General features: G+C 43.5%; 1 protein-coding gene across 3 annotated transcripts; it reads right to left on the bottom strand.

Moving 5' to 3' along the window:
- Positions 1-13,251: 13,251 nt before the first annotated feature.
- Positions 13,252-21,355, bottom strand: PRSS23 (serine protease 23). 3 transcript variants are annotated; one of them, XM_063394450.1, is made up of 2 exons: positions 21,183-21,355; positions 13,252-16,317 (listed from the first exon to the last, which is right to left on the bottom strand). In XM_063394450.1, exon 2 carries the CDS (start codon positions 16,302-16,304, stop codon positions 15,186-15,188), a length of 1,119 nt encoding a protein of 372 aa, XP_063250520.1. In that variant the 5' UTR covers positions 16,305-16,317; positions 21,183-21,355; the 3' UTR covers positions 13,252-15,185. The 3 variants fall into 3 exon arrangements, with proteins under 3 accessions (XP_063250520.1, XP_063250521.1, XP_063250522.1); XM_063394451.1 differs by lacking the exon at positions 21,183-21,355 and adding an exon at positions 19,300-19,418; XM_063394452.1 differs by lacking the exon at positions 21,183-21,355 and adding an exon at positions 19,122-19,235.
- Positions 21,356-25,380: the final 4,025 nt, after the last annotated feature.

Genomic DNA, 25,380 nt, shown 5'->3' with positions numbered 1-25,380 from the left:
CAAAGCCTGAGCCATCCACACCAAATTCTACACAGGTATCCCGAGGAGGCAGACAGGCCCCACAAACTGTGCCTGACAGCAAACAGGCCCACGAGATTGTGAACCTCTCTGTGCAATCCAGCCACAGAAGCTAATGCTTCCAAGCTTGGTACAAATGCTCAGCCCTGCCATTCTTCATCATGCCCACCATGCTCCAGAAGCTGAGCCTTAACAGGCTTAAAACCCTCTGAGCAAAGCCAACCCCATAGCAGCAAGCTCTGGGTGCAAGTGATGGAAAAAGGGAAAGTAGGAAATCTGGCCCTCCAGGCTCAGTGCCTTTTCAGCTGAACTGTGTGTGATGATGGGTGGATGAGGGGAATAACAGACCTGTGGGTTTTAATTAAGCAATAAAAAACCCTGTTCTTTGATCAAAGCAATGGGAAAGCCTCCACATGGCATTTATTTATCTCTGGGTTAATCTGTCTTAAGGGCCTGAAAAACACATTCCATCTGCAGTGGTTTTTACTATTTCTGGCCATGTGAGCTTTGTCACTACACATCTGAAGCTCTTGCAAATACATTCAAGAAGCATGAGCTAGTCCTCATACTAGCCCAATGAGTGAGTGTGAGTGACTATCCCACAGAATGTCTCATACTCCAAGGATAGGGTGGGTCTCTGCATCGTGCATTTCCTCTGTACTCAACAAAATGAGGATTTGGGGGCTACCATGCCCCTGTAGGTGCTCATGTCACCTGCATCATTTATAAGGCAAAACCCAGAAACCAGCAAATGGTATTTCCTCAGAGAAGTGTCACAGAGGCACAGACAAGAAAAAATAGTTTCTTACCCCATGGTAGCTCAAGAGAAGAAATCTGTCTGTTGCCTTACCAAGTTGTGCTAATCACCTGTCCCTGCTCTTTCTTACCACTAATGAAGTCAGTACATATAAGCAAACTTGATCTGAATTAATTATGATTCATATCTTACTGAAAGTGACTGTTGGAGTCAAGCGGCCTTTAAAAAATTGAGTTCCTTGAAATATTGATACATACAAACATTACTTAATAAAGATCGCTTCTAAAATTAATTACAATATATTTTTTCCTTCCCCTCTTGCCTGCTATAGAGTACTATGAGAGCTATGAGAAAGTGAAGTGATTTCCAATTCTGGATTGCAAACCATCAGCACAGCTGCAGATTCATTTCCAGTTGCAGATGCTTTCTGGCTAATGATGTTCGAGCCAGAAGAAATGCAGTTTGGCTTTGATGTTTCAAACGGTTTATGGGTCTGACTGCCTGGAAGGGGAAATAAAATAACCTTTTATTTGTACTTTTGGCAAATTAGTTTTTGAAATGGCTGAAAGGCTGACAATGAGCCTTGCACTATCATGCTCACGGAGCTGCTTTTGAAACTGAAGCTAAACATAAAAACTTCTTGGATGAGAGCCTGAAGTGCTCCCCAGGGAATAATTGTGCAATAGCAGAGGGATGGACAAGATGGCAAAATAAATCTTTTTTGCCATTACTGTCTCTGATGTTATAGTGCTGCTAAGGACATGATAGCAGGAGAGACTCTTGTAAGATTTATGTTGAAAAAAAAACCACAAAAAAATCCACCAACTCTAAGAATCAAAGGCTTGCCAGGCCTGCTGGCACACCATGCAGTTCACCCAATATAGAAATTCTACAAACTTTCAGAATTCCCCAAACCACTGATAAAGGACAGAACAAAAACGTGAGTGCCTTCAAAGAGGGAAAAGGCTTGGGATCTTCCATCAGAGCACATGCAGGGGTAGAACCAGGATCAACCAAGGCAGTGGAAAACAAATCTTCTGCTTAGAGGACAAAAATCATTGAACATGCTTGTGAAGACAGCTCTGGTCTGCTTGCTCCAGTTCACATCATCTTTTCAGTGACCAGAGCAGGTGTGTGGAAAATCATTCATTGCCTGAAGGGAAGTGAATGTCTCCAGATGGTAAGGGGAGTAAACAGGGGGCAAGGACAGTGTCCCAACCCAGAGAAGAGGCTCCAGAGAAACTGTGAGGGAGGTGAGAGGGGTAGGAGCAGGAAGGAAAAAGAAAGCATAACCAAGGACCCTGTGTAGTTTGCTCCAGCTCAGAAGGTCCCTGAGTGAGCCTACACCTTTCTTCCAGATATGCCATGAAGGCCAGCAGAGATGCAAGAGCCTTTTTTCATTCACTTTCAGCTGGAGTTTTTAAAATGTGCTTGGCCTGTGGCACAGTAAGTCAAGTGGGAAAAGAAAAGCAGTGACTGTGCAGGGGCCCATCACAGGTCTGCTTGGTTCTAGGGCTTGCACTTTCCTTTGAGGACTTCCCAATCCTTCCTCACATCAGTGGCTTCCACTAGATCCCAAAAAATCAAAACAATTCTCAGAAATGGGCAGAAGTCCTAACAATGTGTTGTGGAGATCACATCTGATGCAAATCCCTTTGAATTTTAAGAGGAAACAAAGTGTGTTCCAGGCTGACCTTTCAAATCTATTCATAGTACTTTGATATTGCTAGACCAGTGTCTGAGCACCTTCCAAATTTAACAGTTTTAGCTGTCAGCTACCTTTCCAAAACAGGAAGGTTCCATCCTCCTGTAACTGAGCTAAGAGCCCTCAGCTCCTTTTAGAGACAAAAGACAGAAACAATATTATTCAGTGATTCATCTGACCTATTTTAAACATGAACTTTAAGGAAACAAATCGTGACCTACAAAATATTGACTGTGAAGAAGTGTTTATCACATCATAGACATCTGCATTTACTCAGCCCAAATTGCATCCAGAGAAATGAAAGCCCAGACTAATTCTCTTTATTTCATTGGAGTTTGACATTGAAATGTCTTCCAAATCTGTTCACGGTTACACAGACAGGAGGAGTAAATCTAGGTCTGAATTCCAGGCATTACCTTCCTTCTGGGTCTGGTATAAAAGGAAAAATGGTTTGTTTTTAGCTTCTATTTCAGTTTTACAACTAAATTTTCCAAATAGGCCAATATGGTTTGAATTCTTCTCTTCAACAGAACATAAATAGCCCCCAAAGACTGGATCTTAGTCCTTCCTCTATGTTACAATCTGTGCTCAAAACTAAATTGTCTATCATTTAAAACTTAATCCTAACTCTGTCTTAAATTTGCAGCAAAGCAAATCTGTCCAAAATCACATCTGTCCTGATTATGTTGCTTCAGATATTTACATTTGAATCTTGTTAGAAAGCTCTACAGTTGTTTGAGTTGTCATCATTTACTGTAAGTGAGATGAAGTTGTATAACGGGGTAAAAAATGGCCTATAGAATTTATTTGTAGTGATATGATTCAGTTATTAATTTTGTTCAGTAAATTTCTCTTTAAAATCATCTAAAACATCATACTTCCCAAGGGAAAAAAACCCCACCTTTTTTCTTTTCTCTTCATGTATGCCTCTTTTCCTCTACGCCATTTTTTCTTTTCTCTTGTAGTAGAGAAATTTGTCTTCCTCAGGGAAGTAAAAGAGGGTTTTCCACCCACACCTACCTGGAACTGAACCACAATTCCCATAATGAGCAAACAGATGTCCAGTCCCTCTTTCACATCCTTTTTGCTGCCTTAACACTCTTTCTTCTCTACTCTTCCAACTCCATATGCAGCTTATCCTGCAATTGCCTTCAAAACACTTTGAGCAGCTCTAGAATTATTGAGCTCCTGTCTTAAATTTTCTACTCTGTAATTCCTTCCAGCCCTCCACTACAAGTCTCAGAGCTCACTGACTCTCCCTGTTATTGAGATTTCCTTCTACTTGCTTTTAGAAGGTCCTGTTAAAGGTCCTTGGATCTTGGCAAACTCAAGCTCTAAGATGGTGATGTTCCTAGTGTTCAGCCTTCTGCTGACATATTCCTGGAAACTTCACTCATTCCTGTAGTGAAATGAGAAGCTGAAAGAGATTGTTGTACAGATCAAAAAGAAAAGGCAACTTTTTGGGTATAGAAAGATGTTCGCATCAGTTATACCTCTCAACAGTTTTCTAAAAGTTGGCCCCAATGTGAGCAACCTCTACATGTTCGGGAAAAACCCAACCCTCTGTTTACTCTACTGTCCTGTGCAAATAGGTGCCATCTCTGAAGAAAGTCCTGACTCATGCTCAAACCTTTCATTTTTATCCTGCATGCTCACACCGTTTACACCCACCAGAGAGTGATGCTCACCAGGGCCTGTTGTTACCTGACTGCAAAGGCATCCAATCCACCACACCTCTACAGCTGCTCCCGTGGAGGACACCAGGGACAAACATTGACTTTCCCAGTGATGAAGAGTTGTGGCTGGTGCTAGAACCAGCTGGGATCTGCACCACTCTGGGTGACCCAGGCTTCCAGGACCACTGAGAAAGAAGCATTTTGATTCAGCATGGAAGTGTTTAAGATAGAACTAGGGAAAGGAATATGATTACAGAGCAGCTGGAAATTTTGGATTAGGAAGAAGTAACAGAGAAGTTGAGAAGGATCTAAATTTCCATATGAGACTGTGACTTGGAGGATCTGGTTTGGGACAGGTAGTGATGGAAGCAAATTTTTAGTCAATACAGAGGTGACATGGAGATTGAAGAAGGGAATGTGTGGCCAGGATATCCTCCTCTTCTATCTTTGTGGAGTAGTGAGGAGCCAGCTCAGATCACTGGTGATAGGAACCAGCTCAGGTGAAGGGATGAGCTTAAAAAGAGGAGAAAAAGCCAGTAAGCAGGTAACTGGCTGTGGTAGGAGATGGAGTCTGGACTGAGAGGTCCAGTGAGTGAGCCTGAGACAAAGGCTTTGCATTCACTCTCTTCTCCAAGGAGCCTTCAGCAGTAACTTTGGTTAGTGTTTCACATGGGAAGGGGAGGAATATTTCCCACTGAAATACTGCCAGGATGGAGAAGGGTTCTGGTGCGGCAAATGCACAGCAAACCTGTGAACCATGCCCTCATGGTTTTAATCTCTAATGCTTTCTTTTTTCTGTCTGGATGGGCTTTTACTGGTTTATAGAAGAGCTCCTCCCCATGGTAGACAGGCTGTCTCCAGGCAGAGGCCAGCTCTTACTTGCCTCATGGTCTAGCACTTTTATAGATACTTCTTGACTTTAACCTTGCTGTGAAAACTCTAGGTGTTAGGACAGTCATCAGCCAAGAGAAAGGGCTGAATCTCACCTATCATCTTGAGAATAGACATGCTCTAGAAGTTGGATCCCATAAGACATAAATCCCATGCAGTTTAAGACATCAGGTTCATTTTCAACTTGCTGGTACTCAGACCACAAAGCAGCTGGTAGATAATTGCATTTTTGACATATAGTCAGTCTTGGCCTTGACACTGTGTTTGACACAAAACTATGATTTTGTTTGTGAGAATGTTGCTCTCATCTTGAGAATGGATGGCATCCAAACATGTTCTTATCTTCCTTCCCAGGCTGGGCTTGCTCATGCCCATTGGTATTTGAAGAGTTGTTCAACACTCCAGAGGAAACAGAGCCAGCTTTGTTTCCAAGCTCCTATTACTCACCTTCTTTATCTTTTAGCTAAAAGCTTTAATGGGTCTGTTTTTCTGAAGCATTTGAGGTTGGAGGCTATGAAGAACTTCAAAGGTATTTAATAGCAGCTTTGTCGCTGATTCTGTAAGAAGACCACATAGCTTGATTAAAAGTAAACCTTGCTCACAGTACTGCATGGAACTCTGCTGATCTATTTTTACTGCATCACAAATAAAGCCAATGAGAGGGGGAAATCCCACTGAGTAACAGGATGTGCGGGAAGGACGGAGCATGTCTCCCTTCTGTATTATCCAGGTACTCATTAACTCTCTGATAACCACTTTAGACAACACAAAGTGGAATGTCTCTAGCACCAGATGGTGGTGATGAGGAAGAATGGGAAGCACAACAGACAAGATAAAACTTGGCAGAAAACATGCAGAAGAATTTCTGTTCATTAGGGCAGAGATTGGAATCTGAGAGTCCTACGTTTTACCATTCCTTTCTTGTCAGGAAGTGTCTGAGAAGAATAAGGACAAAGATAACTCCTGTCCCTGGTCACATAGCTGGCCCCTCCTCAAAATGCCCAAGCATCTAGGGATGGAGCTCCTGCTCAAGTGATGGAGCGCCTGTGTATGTATAAAACCATGCTCCATGTGTGCTGCTGACAGTGTGGGTACCAGATAGATCCCTGCAGAACAGCCCAAGTTTGCAATCTCTCGACTCTTCCAAAGTTCAGAAATGTGAGCGTTCTCTCGGCCCATGCAGATTTAAGTCAAAGTTCACATACATGGATAAATCTTCTTAATTAAACACTCCCATGTGCTTTCTCTAGTGTGTCCCAGAGCGTTATAACAGAGCTTCATCCTTTGCCACAAAGAATATTTTTAATACATTTTTAAGAAACAAAAGGCAAGCTTGGGCTATAGTAGAGAGACAGGCTTATTCTTCAGAAATTATCAGTCAACTTCAATATCCTTCTGGATTCATAAAAGTAAGGCTTTGTAATGAGGAAAGCATTTTCCCTGACTAATGAAAAGTTCCCCTTTGAGTGAAGCAGAAGAATTTTATTGACAAGAATCCCATATAGGCTTTCAAACACTCACTGTGTAGATAGAAATTTTTGGAATGCATCTCCCAATGAGATATTAGACCTGTTATTAATTCTGCCTGTCATTTTTTCTGAAAACCAAACAAACTGCATATAGGATATGAAGAGCAAATGTAAACCTTCAGCAGCAAGTCATGCAAGAACCCCCAAGATCAAAGAAAGCCATGCTTTCTCTTTGACATGCCTTGTAATATACCATGTCCTGCCTTGGTAGGAATATTGAGCAGACATATATCATGCACTAAGCAGCAAAAATATGTACAGAACTCAGAATTTGCAGACTTTGAATTCCACGTTTATTAAAAAAACAACAGTAGCAATGGTACTTGGTCTCCCATGAAAAGCTGTGAGACTTGAAGCCACCATATGCATTAATTCAGAGAGTTTGTGTGAAATAGTTGATTAAATCCTGCAGCCTGTTCCCATTTCACCTTCAAATTACAGCTCTTTCACAGAAGCAAGTGCGTGTTGCTGGATATATGGTTTCCTGTGGCTCGTCCCTCAGCAACAGGATTCCTGGAAAAAATAATGCACTTGCATGCAAGTGGCTAAGTGAAGGTGCCAGTGCTTGGCATCAGCATAACAAGAAGTCTCCCTGCACGTAAGTCCTAAGCTGCAATTCTTAATGTATCTCAAGAAAAAGCATTATTATGGGAATTTGGGAGCAGCTGAAAACAGACAAGAGCAAAACAAATCCCAAACCAAATATTTGTCACAGAAGTACCTTAGGCAGACCTGAGAGGGATCAAACAGGATTTTTTTCAGATGGCTACATGACTCTGGCTGTTGTACTTATGATGGTGTGGAAAACACAAATCCCAGCTCAGTGCCAATAAGCCAGGGCTACCCAGGCTGTTCCTACAGCCCTGTTGTGGGGTAAACAGGGATCCTGGCAGCCTCTGGCTCATACGAGGTCACCCTGTGTGCTGGAGAACCCTCTGAGGCTGTGGCAGAGGCAAGGGGGTGATGCAGGGAACTGTGACCCTCTCATCAGCAACACCTCTGAAACAGTAAGGGATTGTGTAACACAGTGTCTAACATAATTCTAACTTTGATTCCTGATTCAGCTCTTCAATTCAAATAAACAAAATATTTCATATCACAAACTGAGGATTTCTACTAAAGCCTTCCATAAACTGACTTCACGGGCTGTTTTGTAATCTCTCCAGATTGCAAGAATCAAAACTGAGAGGAAAAGAAGGCAGCAGTGTTTTGGTTTTTTTTTAAGGAAGCAAAGAAAAAGATTCTTCCATTTCCAGATGTCTCACAGCCCTTTCAACTGTAGGGGAAGATATCATGACAACAGATTTTATGGTTCTTGGCTTCGTAATCACATGAAAATTGTGTTTTATCTGACATCAAAAGAATGAGATGTTTTATCATCATGATGATGCTGAAGATCTTGCATCTGCTTGGGTTAGTAACAATGCAAATAAAGCATCAATGGAATGAAAAAATCCCTTTCGTTTCCTTAGGCTGTATGTGTGGTTTTTTAAACAATCAGGTCTGTGAAGAAAGAGAACCAAATCAGTGTTCATGTTCTGGATTAGAGTTGAAGAAAAATGAAAGTGTACAACTTTTTCATAAGCTTGAAACCTAGATAATTTTGAAATTTTGTCCCATATGATGTCCAGCTATTTTTTATAGCATTACACTAAATCTATGCCCCAAAACTGTAATCTTAATTCCTGCGATTTCCTTCTCATGAACATTAAGGTGAGCATGATGAAACAGGCCATCTATATTGCACATAATTTATTGCAGATTCTTAGCATTGTTCAAACAATAATTTAATTTATAATAAATGGTTTTGGTGGACCTCATCTAACTAGATTTCATCAAAGCTATTTAAATGGTGTTGTATAAAGAATTATCGGCAAAAAATCTTGGCTGAAGCAGAGACAAAAGGTGCTGAAAGGGGAAGCATCAGGGTAGAGACAGGTTACAAGCATAGCTTCTCAAGCATCACTCTTAAGAAGTCTGAACTAAATATATTCACCAGCAACATTGCACAAGAAGAAGAAGCACATTAATGAAATTTGCTGATGACATAAAAGTGGGAAGAGCAGCAGAATGTCTCACAGGAAGAACTCAGGGAGCCGATTACTGAGAAATACCCTAAAGACATTTCATTAGACAAAGCTTAAGATCATGTACTTAAAAGGGGATTGTGTTTCCTGAGTGAGGTCTGGTGGAAACAAGGAGACAGAAAGTCTGTTTTTTATGGGGAAGCCTGGGAAATGGGAATTCCTAAAGCGGATGTCTCCACAGTACCCACAAGCCTGAATCCCGCCCATGCAGTTAAGGTTCTTAGTTCTGGCAACAACAGCAGTGGCCACAGGTACTTAGAAAAAATAAGAGTATTCCTGGGTACCTGTTTGTAAACAGTTATTTAACTGGTACAGTGTACCTAACACAGCTTCTGCTATTCTCTCCATTTTTATTGTTCTTCCTGTTAAATAATTACTTCCCACCAGAGCAGATGGCAGGTACCGAGTAGCTCATCCATAAAGGTGAGATTGTGGCAATCCCTCTCCTGCTCAGCTGTTGCCAGAGACAACATGGCATGGGGAGGGGTCCTGCTGAGCAAAGCTGCCCTCCTTCCACCTGCAGAGACCACTCAGCCTAGCTCTTTACTTCAGGGAAAAGACATTTCAGAGTTTTTCACACATCTGATGTGTTCCCAGCATGAAGGGTGGCTTTTCTGCCACCCACACTTTCTGCAAAAGTCTTTCCTGCCCTTTCATTGCCCACAATGATCCCTCAGAAGGGCTGGCTGGAGAGAAGTGCTCCCACACGACTGGTGACATTTCAGCCGTGTGGCAGATCCCTCTGCGCACGAATCCTGCTCCCACCCAACACAATAGCCCACTTGGTGGGTGCAGGACGAAGGCCAGTGTGACATTTTCTCCCACCCCACGCTTCTTTGCTGAGTGAAGCTTTTGTGAGACGGCAGAGGCCAGAAAACCCCTGTGGCTCCACCTGTTTCTGTGGGCTACAGTCCCACGGTCGGCTGACCCTTTGCTGCAGTGATCTTCTCACGTCCTCCTTGCCCCACCAACAACAAAACCAGCCACTCTTCTTTCAGAGTGAAAAAAGCCCTGCAGTTAATTCAGGAAAAACATGACTTTTGGACAGGAGAATTTTTTTGAATGTTGTTAATAAGACAATATCATCTTCCAATCAGGGATGTCATCCTCATTCCCATGGGGACTGGAACACAGCAGGAAAAATTACTTGAAGCAGGGTACGATTGGAAATTCATTAGAAAAATAGGTTTGGTTTCTATGAACTTCTATTCCTAGAAAATACTTTCTTGAAACATCCTGATTTCAAAAGAGTTTTTATTGGAAAGGATTCCTTGACCCAGGTGCAAACTTTTGGCCAGCACCAAAGCAAGTGTGACCTGCCTGTCCCAGAAAGGTCAGAAAAGCCAAGCTGCAGGGTAGGCTCCCTCTTTGCAGCAGGAAAGCACAAACATGCCAGTTGAACAGGCTTTCTGAAGTGCACCTGATCCCCCCATTTTTAAGGATGTCCATTCTTTTCCATCATGGGAAGCTTATCTTCCAAGGATGTACAGGAACAGGAAAAGGATAGAAAATCTGGGAAAACAGCTAAAAGAAACTGTTTTCTAGATAGCTCAGATTTAAATTCATCTGAACTGCCCCATTTAAACCTACTCCTTTCTGCATGATGACAGATATAGAATCATAGAATGGTTTGGGTTGAAAGGGATTTTAAAGACCATAGAGTTCTCACCCTCTGCCATGGGCAGGGACACCTTCCACTAGCCCAGGTTGCTCAGAGCCCCATCCCACCTGACCTTGAACACTTCTAGGGATGAGACATCCACAACTTCTCTGGGCAACCTGTTCCAGTTTCTCACCACCCCCACAGTAAAGATTCTTTTCCTAATATCTAATCTAAACCCATTCTCTTTCAGTTTGAAGCCATTCCCCCTTGCCCTGTCTTGTAGTCTCTCTTCATCTTTCTTGTAGGCTCCCTTCAGTTACTGGAAGGCCACAATAAGGTCACCCAAAAGCCTTCTCTTTTCCAGGCTCAACAATCCCAATTCACTTTGCCCTTCCTCAACTTCAGCTCAGAAGCAGAACTTTATGTTAGATAAGCCTTTATTAAGCTTTTGCAAATGTGAACATTTTTCTGTTCTTCTGACTTGTCCATAGCAGTAAATATATCTGGCTTCAAAGGTAAAGGGATGCAAAAAAATCACAGAATCATAGCATATGCTGAGTTGGAAGGGACCCACAAGGTGAACTAATAGAAGTGTTCAACTTCTTGTAAATCGCTGCTTATGCACAAATCTTTTAAATGGAACTTTTTGTAAAGAAAAAAAAAAAAAATTGTCCATGAAAAGTTTGCAGAGGAACATTCACCATTTCCCCCCTTTGAGCCACAACACTTAATTACTGCAAGAGATCTTTAGATTAAAATAAAACAGTATAAGCCTCCTTCATGGCTCAACCTATGCCCATTTAGTTAAAAATCAATCCACACCCAAAGCATCACTGATACTTTTATCCTGGGAATAATCAGTGTTGATAATAGTGTCTGGAGCATGTTAAGGTATTTCTCTTCCCTTGTATAATCATTTACCTATGAAAGCCCACACTACCTTTGCCAGCAGGCACAAAGCACGTGCAACCTCACAGTCACCATGTAAGACAGGAAAAAACATCTTCTGGGAGGAGGAGATCAGGTTTCTAATGCTTGTATCACTGTCACTCTTCTCTTGTGTACCTAGGAGACAAGTCACAGCCTAAACCTCTCATCTGTGCTGCACACTGACTTCAGAGCTGGCATTATTGTGTTCATTTGAAGAGACCTAATTTTCTTCAGCTCCTAAATTCTTCTTCTTCGCCTGGTAGAACTAGGAACAAAACCTGAAAGTATTATTTATAAAAACCCTACACACATGCACATCCACGAAACTGATCCTCTAGAAATCCTCCTCCTGTGATACAAATCATACTGCCCTCTCACTCTCTGCTCTTCTCCATGCATGCTTCCTTTTTCTTCCAGAAAAGCAAAGTTTTTATCCACACAGCATACTTTATGCACTCATTGAAAGCTTCTCTTCCCAAGGCCTGTGCATATTGCACTGGCACACTACCAAAACCTGCTAACAAATGGCAGATTAAGTGGAAACACAGAAAAGAATTTCAAGCATGTATTATACTTGCTTGGGGTTCAGCCTGCAACTTTAAGACAAGGGCTGCCCTCTAAACAGGCAGGCCTGGGAATTCAGTTGCAAAACAATTACAGATGCAAGGAAAATACTTTTTCTTTGAGAAGGAAACTTGATGATATTCTGCAGTCTCCAGTAGGCTAAGTTCAGTGTGTGCTGGGGAAGAGCTCAGCAGAGTCTGTGTTTTCTCGAGACCTCACTTTCCATCTCCAGCACTGTTCTCTGAGGGATTTATAGCAAATTAAGTAAAATTTTTCATGTCAGCCTCTTACAGATGCAGGAGCAGACTTTTCAATCACAGTCAAAACAGTGCCTCTATACCAATCTACTGTCTTGCCTTCACGTACAAGAATAATGAGGCACTTCATTCAGTTCTGCAGGTCATAGGCACTCAGTGGCTGGACAATGAAATTTCAAGTACTATGCCTGTATATAATTGAGTCATTTATGTTTTCTTGAGGAGCTTTATTTTGGCTGCACAGCTATCTTTCTCACATTTTAATGTTCTGGTTTTAAAAGTGCCTACTTTGGGGCATCAAAGCAAATATCCTCAGGATGCAATCTTCAAACCTTGTCTAGCATGCCCAATCTTGCTGCACTGGCAAAATTACCACCAACTCCGGTGGGCACAGGTGAAACAGTGCTGGACTACAGCACCACAATCCTGCCCGTGTTATCTGAGATTTCCTTTTCTTTCCAAAACTGGAATGTTTGCACAGGGTGTGCAGTGGGAAGAGACTCTCCCACTCCTACACTGAACTTGCTGCATATATTCTCAGAAGAAAAAAAAAATAAAATCCCACCTTGCTCACTTTACTCTATGGTTCTGTGATTCTGTGAAAAGTTCTTAGCTTACAATCTGAGAAAGGAGTTGAGAACACAGGATGAGTGGATGGGAAATATGTCCAACAAATCAGGAGCGATGTAGTGTGCACTACTAGAGGGCAGGAAAGTAGTTTGGGCAGCAATTTCAAAATGAAAAACTTTCTGCATCCAGTGTTCCTCTAAAAACTGTGGGTCTCACTGTTGGCCTCAAAGGAACTTTTTTTATACTGCATCAACTAAAAGAAAAAGAAGATGGACTGACCTCAATTATGACCTTATACTGACTGGTTCACATTCCTCCATAGTTTATTTACCCTGAAGTTCATAAAAACAATGTGGCTTTTCAGTCTAATAGGTTATTTTCAGCTCCAACTAATCAGAGCTCATGACTGCCTTTAGAACTGCAAGAGTCATACAAAAGCTAAGATTGATTATTAGCATTCAAATGTATAAAGTAATTAAGACTCCCCAAAAAACCAAAACCAACACACCAAAACAAAAACTTCCAACAGGTGGGAGCAGAAGAAAATTGAAGGAAAATAAACAGCACAGAGGATTTTAATAAATCTGTATCTGAATGTCTTTACAAATAATAGCTGAAATGAGATTGAAAGTGCAACCCAACACAGCACAAATACAAGAATGTCTGCATTGAAATTCCATAACTTTTCTTTATTCAATGTGATACATTCAAACAAAAGTGCTCCAGATAACAGCCATAGATTAAAAGAAATTAAAATAAAGTCAGAAAAAGACCATCAGATACATATGGTGATTATTCATATTTCAAAGCATTAGTAACTGCTTGTATCTGAGTGCACCAAAAACCCACATGAGAGTCCACATTTTTTTACACTGCTTCTATAAAAATAATAATCATAGGCAGCTCCAGCAAAAATGTTTGTCAGAACTGGAGCCAAAGCCACCACAAAGATAAAGCACCATCAGGCATATGTTTACAAATGCCGTAGTAATTAGTAGAGTGTAAAAAAGGCTTAGCTGAATTAACATTTTCCTCGTATTGGTATAGTACAGGGAAGCTCTGCTTGGATTCACTCCTTCCCAGCTTTGCTATTTCTCACCAGGGACTTGCATTTGCCCCACAACACCAAGCACCATGGGCAACCTGGGAAGCTTCAGGAGTCAGTGACAGATGGATGGAAGAGAAACCAGAGCTGGTGTCTATCCTCCTACTTAAAAAAATAATCTTGGCATGGCAGCATGTCCTCAATCATGTTACTGAAATACAGTGGCACAATCCATCTAAGAAAGGCTACTTGTAGAGACCATGTCAATTTCTGAATGCTGAGCTACAGTATTTGGCTGCACTGTTTCTACCTCAAAAAGACAATTCTTGTTTTCAACTCCAATTCTTCTATAGTAAAAATACCACTGTTATCTGTAAGAGACAGCAGAGGATCACTTCACAACAAACTCAGGCTGCATCCTATAAAGTGGTTCTATTCCAGCTGCAGAAATCCTGAGTTGTGCATTTGCCAAGAATTATTTGTAACTCAACAGCTAGGTGGGGAGGATTCCTATTCCAAAAACACAAGAAATTTTTGTCAAGATGCCCAAATTACACTGTCAAAGGGATACGGCTGAGAGACACTTACAAGTCCAGGGTCCCTCTATATGGTGCATTATTAGGTAGATAGCAAGAATGAAGACAGGCTTCCCCTCCAAAAATCTGAGTTGCTAACATGAGATTTTCCTTAAAAGGTCTAAGTAGGTCATAAACACGTAACTCCCTTTCCCCACATGCTTTCTAGTATATTCATAGGGATCCTGCTCCTTCATAGGTCCCAGCTCCTATAAAGATTTAATCCCATGTGCAATTTGTGTTTCCCAAAGCAGGATGTAATGGCACTGATCATATAACCAACATCATCTTCACAGTCAAATCCTTGCAACGTCAAGGTCTGTTTGCTCAAAAAGCATTTTTCTTAACTATGTTACTAATAAAGTCTCAAATCACTCAGGCTGAAAGGAAGTTAGAAGTGTTATGTGGTTATTTACCCTTCACGCTATTTGTGTGGCATTCATCTCCCACAGCGCATGCCTTGCCCTTTTCACACTCCCTTTTCTCATGCAGGAACACAAAGCTGTAATGTTTGGGTTGCAAACACCATTAAATGCCCCTCTTCAGCCCCCAACAGCATAGAAATATTTTCTTTTAAAAGTTCAGATCAAAGCATTTCTACTAATCCTAGGATTTATTAAAACAAACATTGTAGGCATGAGATAGTCAACAGCGTCCCTTTTACAAGATTCTTTGGAGACGGTTCTGTTTTCATACTGTTTACTGATCCGCCCCTAATTAATCTTCAGTTGCTCAGCTGCAAATTCAGCAAGTCCACCTGCTCCTTCCCCACCCTGCAGACGTTCCTTTCTCCCCAGTTTCAGGCTGTAATGATAGCACCACACAGTCCCTGTCCTAAGAACAAGGTGGCTGGCTTGAAAAGCTACTTATCACCTCCCGATGTTACGTGATCACATGCATTGGCAGCACAAGTCTAGCCTTTCCTCAGATGAGTAACAAAAACCAGTCATTAAGTGCTTTCAAGGAGTTTCATTGTCTTTATCCTTCCCTGCAGTCAAGGTAGTTGCCTTTGATCCAGTAACAGATCTGTGCGTATTTGAGGGGTGTAATGCGAACGGCTACATTGAAATCCTGCGGGGTGCCATTCATGTCCACCCACTGATGGCCTGAAAATATACCAATAATTTTACGCTCCCATTTGTGGTTCTGCCTCTTCCACATCCTCACATATACCCCAGATCCACTCGCACCCGGCTGGGCATCGCACTGCTGGTACAACAGGTCGTACGTTTCATCCTTGACATCACAGAAACGGTAAACCAGGTTTCCCGGACGGTCATTGTCGTAGCCAGAGAAGTGAATCCTCCCTCCAGGTAAGTGTCTTGCGGGTGGGCTCACACCTATCTTCATAAACTTTCTTTTGTGCGGCTTCTTCAGCTCCAGCAGGGCATAGTCATAATCCATGCCAATGTCATTGGCATTGCCTTTGATCCATCCCTTGGGGACATGCGTCCGTTTCACTCGGATCCACTGGAATTTCATTTTCTCGGGCATTGCCGAGTTGGTGATATTGGACCCTTTGCTGCCATCTTTCTGTTTGGGCTTTAGGAACCCCACCCGCAGTTTCTGAGCTCCTTTGACGTAACTCTTTCCATCATGGATACAATGAGCAGCAGTAAGAACATGCTTTTCAGCCACCAGCGTCCCCGTGCAACCTGTGGAGAGCTTCACCGATGTGGAGAATGGGTAATTCAACAAGAAGTCTTTTCCAAAAATGCTAAACCTGCTGTCATAGCCATAGATCTGCCTCTTAGTTCGAGATCTGCCTCGAGAGCCATCGCCGCCGTTGTTCAGAATATATATGCCCACTTCAGTTTCTGTGAGGCTGCCATTGGCGTACAAGGTTTCGTAGGACAAGTAGTTCTTCACTTCTTCGTAAGTTGGCAGCGGAGAACTTTTGTGGCATGCTGGGCCACACGGAGATACCACTTCCAGTCTGGCTTCAGCATCGAACTGTGGTTTGTCCAAGTTCAGGGTAGACTGCGGCAGGATAACGGGAACTCTGTAAGACGGCCAAGTTGGCTTCCAGTGAGGACTGGAAGGCATCACATCTTTAGCAGCACACAAAAGCAGGATTAAAGTGGACAAGGCTGCCATTCTGAATGTCGGTCTGTGGAAAGCAAAAGCAAATACAGTTATTCACCCAAACTCATTGCAAGACTATCCTACCTTGCTAAGTAGCGGCTTACTAACCCAGTATAAACGTAATAAAGGTCAAGCGATTTGAATGGAGTTAACTCACATTAGGTAGCTCAGATTTCTCAGCGCCAAAATAATGCCTTAGCCTGAGTCTTGAAACAAGTGTCCCAGGTTAACACTGAAATACAGGACATCTAACCCTCAGGTGTGATGAGCCACCAACTCCCAGATGACATCAGTGGGAAGTTACAGTACTTGTCTTCACACGGTTTAAAAAAAATTCAGATTCTGTTTAAATCCATTCCTCTAGTTAACAGAGCTCCTGCAAAGAGTAAATGTGTTTGTCTTCAGCTGGATTAGAACACTCTCTGAAAGCTCTCCCCTGCTCTCTGACTTCGTTGAAAGATGTCCTTTAAATCTCTTCACACCATCTGCTGTCTCAGCCAGAGGCATCAGGCTGATGGTAGGGACAGGTGGGGGGACAAAGAAGGTGACCTGACAGGGGCTGGGCTGCAGAATGTGACCACAGAGGAGACTCACCTCCCCTTGCAACTCACACCAGACAAAGGTTCTGCACCACGTGGCACTGGCTCTCCCCAAGGCTTACATGAGAAAGGGTGATCTGATTACACATAGGCAGCTAATGAAGGAAGATTACAATTCTTGAGGGAATTTTCAGTTAACACACTGGCTTATTGCTTTATAAACTCAATTAATTAGAAATGCAAACCAACCCCCTCTGAGCACAGGGAGGCAAACGCGACTGTAAATGTGTTTATGAACCGCAGGCAGAGTGCCTGAGACTGCAGAGAACAGCGTGCATTAGTGCTGTGTCAAAAAAATGCGTAACTTCAGTTTATTTGAAATTAGCCATACAGCTGAATCGCTGCAGGAGGCACTGTGCCCTGGGCAAGAAGGCAGGCAGGATCTCCCTCACACAAAGATTATTCAAATGAAAGTTCACAATTATGTTGAGCTTACACATATTTAAAACCCTGCTGAGGCTACACTGATCACAACTGCAGGATCATTCCTGAAATGCCTCAAACGAGTAAACCAAAGCAAATCACACAGGAAATGACCACAGCTATCTAAGAATAAAAAGAAAAATCCTTCTCTCCAATGTTTTGTGTAGGAATACTCCACCTGTGAGTTGCACCAAAAAAGACTTTGAAAGCTGCAGGCTGCTCATGTCCAGTGGTGTTAAAATCAAATTTTGGGCCTAGATTCTTAGATTTTTGGTACCATTCTCTTTGGGAATGGAGGCTATAATGAAAGCACAAAATGTTTAAAATATCAATTGACTCATGCAAGATATCAAAAGACTTTAAGCCCAAAAAGCAGATGTAGATGAACAGAACTGATGCTACTGAAACCCACAGAGGCAGGTATTGACTCTTTCAGAAGTGACCACACATTCTGTTGGCAAATTTTTCACTGACAAAGAGGACACCTTTAAAGGAACATACTTTTTTCCTAGGTTAGTCTCTACCAAATGTGATGCTTTACACCTAACAGATGACACATTCTAGCAAATACAAGCCATTTTAAACATTAATCAGAATTGCATCATTTTGGATGTCCCAAAATCAGAAAATACTTGGTATCCAAGGAAAACTACCAGCTCGTCTGACTCCTTCCACAGCAAATTTTAATATTGGATGTAGCTGCATTTTTCAAGCTAAGAAATGAGAGAGTTTCAAACTGCTGTAAGGATGGCACAGGGAACACCTGCTGTATTATCATGTATACTGTTGTAGAACAGCAATTAGGAAGACAGAAAAAAAAGACAGTAACAGGGACAAATGATACTGCTCCATCCCCACAAAGACAATATACACTGGTGTAAGCCAACTGCCAGCTGTCCTGCTTGTGTCAGTGAGGGCTGCGTGCAGCAGTGCTCACTGGTTTCGAGTTAGGAGCTGATAGATTAAAACACAGTTAAACTGTGCATCAGGTAGCTGATCCTATCATTAAGAGCACGTATTTCTATGCAGTTTGCCCTCATTGCCCTCAGCTTTCTTGACAGATGGAATCTCTCTAAATTGCACCACTCATGCCACTTCTTGAAGCTAAAACCCATTCATACTAACTGAGCCTCTGCTGGCCTTTGGCTGGTTTATTTAGATGGCAGGGGAAAAACAGAAGCCTCTTGTCAGTTATTTGCACAAGCAGTCAGACTACTGATGAAGGGACTGTGTGCCAAACAGCCCCTTTGCTTTCTCTGAGATTGGCATCTGGGATGAGAAGAGAGATTACCTCGCCCTGCAACCTGCCCTCCCTTATCTCCCCACCATCACCACCACAGCACCACCCGCACTTGGAAGGGCAGCTTTAGACAGCAGAGGGCAGCCGCCCTATGAGCAGAACAAGACAGGAGACAGGACTCGAGCTGGTCCCAGAAAAAAGGCTTTAGTAGATAGTATTTGTGTCTGTGCTGTGTAAAGTGGTACTTACTCCACTTTACGTCTCCGAGAAAGCCTCCCACCCCTTCCCCTGCTGCTTCTGTGCTGTGATCACATTGCAGCTCTAGGGGATAAAAAAGCCTTTTCATCAGTTACAGAACTTTTCTATTATTTAAAATGTTATTTAAACCTGACAAAAATACACTTGTGAGTTTATACCTGACTGTAGAAGCTAAACAGTACTCATTTACTGAAGTCTTCATAGTTATATTCCATCTGGAGACATAACTGGTACTAAATCAGATCTAAGCAGCAATAAATAGAATAAATATGTCTTATTTATAACAGGATGCAAATTAGTGCACAGTACCTCTTTCTGTGTCGACCCTTCCTCTTAAAAATGAAGGAATTGAAAAAGCAGTCCACATTTAAGCAGAGACTTTCCAGTAAGGCTCTTCTTTCCTTTTACTTTCTCTTTTTATTTGAAACACAACCAAAAAGCTGAAAAAAAACCCCAGGGTTAAAATTCTCTGTCCTCAGCTACTTACTCATGGGTGACCCTGGGAGGTGTTCTCAAAAGGAACAAAGTGGTAAGGAGCGAGCACTTCCCTGCACGGCTATCACAGACCGGCGCTGAATGAATTACGATGTGCTGCTCTACTGTAGCTCTGCTCTTCTGTTTCTATTTAAACTGTGTCATAAACTCAATCCACCCTTTGACTCAGCACAAAGCCCTGCTCTGACATCCAGCCTAGGAACCCCCTAGAAGCGGTTTGTACATAATCACACTCACTAATGGCATTAAAATTGTTTAGAGAATGGAAACAGTGACAGCTACCCCGGGGATCCCCATGCTGCTAAAACACTTTACAGACATATTTTCCTGCTTGCTATGGGCATTCACACCCCCAGATAGATGCTGCTGAAAGAAAACTGCCTTGTTCAGGATGGACATGAATAATTTTCTAATAAGCAAGTAATTTTTCTGCAAGAGTTCACTACTTCAGGGGTGGTTCTTGTAATAGATGGTTAAATAACAATAAATCATGGATCATCTAGTATGAAAGCCCAGGAACCAGTCTCCATTACATTTTGAAATGAAGAAAGTTTTTCCACAGTGCTGGAAGCCAGAAAGATTAACATACCAAAAAAAAAAAACAAAACAAAACAAAACAAAACAAAACAAAACAAAAAAAAAAAAAAAAAAAAAAAAAAAACCACAAAAAACCGAAGAGAGAACACCAAGACAGCGAGAGAGAAAAATCTGCCTCGAACCAAATCATACAGGAGAACTAAATCACTGTCAGTGCCGTGCCAAAATACCTCTGCTGCTTTTCCTGGTCACAGAACTTGTTAAAACACAGCAAAAATAATGGAGTTGCACGTTAATAACTACAGAAGCCTTCCTGCCATTAAAATCTAACAACTTTATTAGCCTTGTCTGAGATGCTGAGGATGGTGTGAGGGTTACACTGCCTTATCTGCTTGACTGAGGGCTGTGAAGAGATGCTTCGGAAAACCTGAAACTAACTTTGATCCTGACAGGCCACGGCTGTGTCCGTGAGCACACACACCGGGCACAGCGGCTATTTCGGCGCTTGTGTCAGTGCCATGCACACACAAAGGAAAGGGAGCATAGTACGCTGATGCGTACATCAGTTTCCATTTAGTCCAATTCCTAGGACTGCCTCCTTTCACCCTCCTTTTTCCCTTCTTTCTCTTTCCCTGCATGTCAAGCAGCTTCGGTATCACGGTACACGAGCACTCTGCATTACAAGCAGACAGTGACGGCCAGTTCGAATAACGGGGTAAGCTGCAGGAAGGACCGGCATCCCCAGGGCTTCCGAACCACCTGAGGACGGGGCAGCTGCACAAGCTGGGTCCGGTGAGACCTCACCAACCCCTCGGACCCTGCTCGGGGCAGGAGGCAAAAGACAACTTCCCCAGGCTCCAGCAGCCGCTTCACTGGAGAGATCGTGTCACGTACGTCTTAAAAGGCCACCCCAAAAATACTAATGTACTCAGACACAGCGATGAATCCAAGTACAGGACCGCAGCGGAGCGCTACCGTCAGACGCCTCCAAGGCATGAAAAAGCAGCAAAGGCCAATTCTATCCCAGCGGCTCCCTCACCCGCCGTCCTTTCAGAGTTGGTCACCGGCAGCGGGGACCGGCGGCGAGCAGCCGCGTTCGCCCTTTTGCCGCCGGCGCCGCCGGGGAGGCGGTGCCCGGTGCGCCCCGGTGGGTGCGAGCGGGGTTAAACATTAAGCCCTGCGCGAAGGGAGCGCTCGCCCCGGGCCGGGACAGCCGCTCGCACCGCCCGGAGCCCCGCATGGCCGGGCAGGTGAGGGAAGCACTGCCCGGGGCTCCCCATCCTCCCGCGCCCCTTTGTCCCCCGGGGCGCCCTCCGGGCCGGCGGGCCCGCTACCTACCGGCTCCCCGCGGCGGCGGCGGCGGCGGCTCCGGGAGCGGCTCAGGCAGGTGGCGGGGCCGCGGACGGTCCCATCTCTCCGCCGCCTCCGCGGGGCTCGGGAGCGCCTCCCCTCCCTCCCGCCGGGCGCCGGCCCTCGGCGGCGCGCTGGGAGCGGGGCGGGCCGGGGCGGGGCGGAGCGGCGCCTCCCGCAGGTGGATCCCGCCGCCGGACCCCGCCGCGCCCGCCCCGGCCCGCCCCGCTCCCGCCGGCACCGCCACCGCCCCCCTGCCCCGGCCGGGCCGGGCCGGCCCTCCGCCCAGGCTGCCCCTCGGGCCGCCGCCCCAGTGCGTCCTGGGTCCCCCCTTTTAAATCTTTTACTGCTATTTACATTTATTTCCCGAGAAAAAACATAGGGGGTTTCCCCATCCTTGTTTTTAATTCGCGGGCAGCTCAAGGGTTGCCGTGCCGGTGCGATATTTTGGAGTGCAGCCCGTGGTACCCCTGCAGCCCCGAAGGCAACAGGCACTTTGTCCCCGGTGTCTGGGTCCCCAGATCCCTTTTCAGAGGGTCCCTGGGAGTGGGGTGAATCCCCGCGGTCCTTTCTGCCTCCGCAGGGCATCGGCTCCAGGAGCTCTGCGTTTACTCACCCGTGTTGCCTCATCAAGCGGACATTTAAATTTAATTGTCCGACACATTGTTTGCATGGGTTTTAATTACTCATCCTTCTTGAATCCCTATAATGATATCTGGCAGGGAAAGAGGAAACCAGAGCCAAGAAGGCAAAAATCCTGCACGGTTTTAACTCCTCAAGAAAAAGTTACCAAAGGGTTTTTTTTTTATAATTCCCAGCTGATCACCATTATCCCAGAAAGTAAATAAAAATTTCATAGGAGTCAATTTATTTGCATTCTACTGCCCTTTTGAACCCACTGCTGCCCTTACAAAGGATGAGGAGAGCCTGAAGCAAAGCAAAACCTTTGCCTCACCCGTGGACAATCTGAAGAGCTGAAATATGACAGGATCTTACATTCTCAGACATGATTTTTCTAATTTGCTTGGCCCTAGCACCATCCTCTCCTGGGTCTACAGAAAAAGTTCACCAAATGAATGGAAAAAGCACACAGAAATTAAAAAAAAAAAAAAAAAAAAAAGTAACTATTCAGACAGCTAGAGAATACAACTGGTGTTGGGAAAGGGCTGGTGAAACCAGAGCAGCTGCCCTTGGAACATGAGGGAATGACCACGCAACAGTGAACAGATCCCTGGAGCATCAGCAGACAAACCAGGCTCCATCTGCAATGCCACACTAACCATAGATCCCTGCCTGACCTGGCTCTGTGTCTCATCATGTCCCGACGAGATGTGCAGTCCCACGGCTCAGAAGCTTTGCCCTATACACACACATCTCCTCATTTGCATGGATGGAAGGGCTGGCCCATGCCTTGTAGTGGTGAAAATGTTGTGAGGTTTGCTTAGAGTGGGTCTCAAGGCTGCAGCAGTGGTCCAGGTGGGTTCATGCTTCCCACGGACATGCAGTTTCTTCTGTCACAGCTGCCATATGTGCTCCAGGGCCATCCAGACACAAATTCAAATAGACACAATCCTAGATTATATGATGCTGATAGAAGTTTTTACAGCAGACAGGGGATGGAGATACAGAAATGCTAAGATATATACCATGGGACTCAATTGTAGGTGTTTGGGATGCCCTGGGCTATCCATGGTACAACACAGGACTGCAAACCTTCTATGCCTGAAGCAGCAGCAGTGGAAATTGTCCTTGCCTGTGGCAGGGCATTTGGAACTAGAAGATGTCTGAGATCACTTCCAACCCAGACCATCCTATGATGACGTGATTCCATGAAGTGTGTCTCTATGTACAACACAGATGGATGAATGAGAACCACAAGGCTTGGTGTCTACAGGCCCCCTCGTGAGAATGAAACCTAAAGAAAGTGTTGGGCAGAACTTTCACGAGAAAAGAAGTGGAGAAGAATGTGTAGTTTGAAATTCAGTTACGAGACATCTTCTTGTCATGAAAACTTCTGATTTCTATTAATTTTAGTGTATACATTAAACCATAAGCTCAGAAAACAGTTTGTCTGGCCTGTCTTTAGAAATAATGAACTACTGTCCTGTTCTATTGGGCATCTGTAGACAAAATTTTATGTTTTAATTTTTTAATTCAAAAGAGGAAAAAAATGCCATACATAGATTTTTTTCCCCCCCTATGTGTATAATTCTTAAGAAACAAGAGCTCTGGTGAAATTGGGCTGCACATTTTTTTTTTTTTAAAGAGAGTGAAGTTCAAGACCTGAATGTTACTGTGAGCCATTGTTGAGGCAAAGAGCAGTAAGTGACAACATACGTAAGGGTGAAGAGGTATTAGCTGTACTATATTGTCAAGTGATAACACACACGCTGACTTTTCAGCACCCTGTGAGTAAGCTGAAAATGAAACAGTCTACAGGTGGGAGCCCTAATGAATGGCACTGTCAGGAGATAATTTCTCATGGTTGAAGAAATCTTTTATTCTGCAGGGAAGTGAAGTAACCTGGCATTATGGTCCTGTGCCAGATTCCGCTGCAGACAATGAAGTGATTTCAGAGGCCACTGAGTCTGGAAGGAAGAATGACAACCCACAGTTGGCTCAAATGAGTATCCCCATTGCTCACTGCTGATGCAATGAAGAAGAAAAGTCCTTGGAGTTCCCCACTGCAATGGCTGCTCTCCAGCCAGTTGCCTCTGCTTTCCCTGGGACACAGACCTGGACCCGTCCTCACTGATGCCCTGTTTCCTGAAGTTCTTTTTAACTGTTGGAGAAAGTTAAAGGTGAAGACACTCTATCCCTTTAAAAACAATCTATTTTGAAAGCAGGAATGATGCAGACTTGGGCTTTGGAGAAGCAAGTACTTGTCTTATCCCTGCCCTACTTCAGTTCAGGATTTCAGGAAGGCTCTGGTGCCACAGTTCCCAAATTTGTGCAACAAGTGTGAGAGCATATCCTATCTCAATGAAGTGTTATGATGATAATTACAGTGGTGACTCTCCCATGATGGGGTGCTGTGCTGACGGGAAGGGGAAGGCCAGACATTCACCTCAGATGTGCTGCAGCACAAGATGATACCACTAGGAGAGAAGGAACTCTTCCTCAGGTTCCTCAAGATTGTGGATGCAAGGGTGTTGGGGGAGGTACTTATTCCTAGTTCCCAGAAGCAAAATGCTTTTACTGTCAGCTCTGAAAGGAAGCACGTCAGGACCGGGATAAATGAGTTGTTTAGTTTACGGAAAAGATTGCCAAGTGGGAAAACTGACAGCTGAATGTATACAATATCCTTCCTGTGTTAGCAAAAATCTTGTCATCGGCGAGTGATGCTGTGGAGCAGCATGGAGGAGGGCCCTGGCCATGCAGGGGATTCCACTAATGAATAAAGACAACTAAAAGCTAGTCATGAGCACTGTAAGTTCCTTTTGCAGGTCTTAAGGGGCTACCTCAGAGGGCAAATAATGGCATCCTCAAATGGGATGTAAGTGAGGCCAGAGAATCCTTCCTTAAAAGCACTAATTTTATTTTGCTGTCTATCATGAGAGGTTAAAGCTAACTTCTTGGTGTCTACAGTTAAATGAAGTGAAGCCCACTCAGTGTGTTCTCCTTCTTCCTGGATGGATAGAGATATTTGAGCATCTAGTTGCAATTCACTCAGACAGGGGAAGGTTTCTACTGCAGAGGTCTACCTGCAGATATAATTGCAAATAAAAGGCTTTGCCTGAGAAAACTCAAACTTTACAGAAAGTTTCTAAATCTACTGGAAAACTAATCTACTACTATATGGGAAACACAAGGGGTAACATTGGACTGAAAACACAGTACATTTAAGAATGTGTCTACATTTAAGAATGTAACTTTCCCCACCCCCACCAGAATTTTCAACTTAAAGGCTTAATGGGATTTTCTGTATCTGCCAGACGTGGCATGGGATTCTCTAAATAGGGTATATTATGTAGATAGTTTTGATCAAATTGTGAAGTGCATAGAAGGAAGAAAAAGAGGATTCATATTTTGAATTCAGCTTGTTTCAAAATTCACAGCTATATATTATTATGTATGCCCTTGACTATTGAGAATTCCTACTATTCATATTATTAAAAACATTTCTGATGAGTTATATTTAAACTAACAGTACCTCTTTAATTTCATGATAGAGAAAAGTTGTTGA

Source organism: Prinia subflava, chromosome 3 (genome assembly GCF_021018805.1).
Source record: "Prinia subflava isolate CZ2003 ecotype Zambia chromosome 3, Cam_Psub_1.2, whole genome shotgun sequence".
Lineage (NCBI taxonomy): Eukaryota > Metazoa > Chordata > Aves > Passeriformes > Cisticolidae > Prinia > Prinia subflava.
The sequence above is the reverse complement of the archived record's forward strand: the minus strand, read 5'-3'. Positions and strand labels throughout refer to the sequence as shown.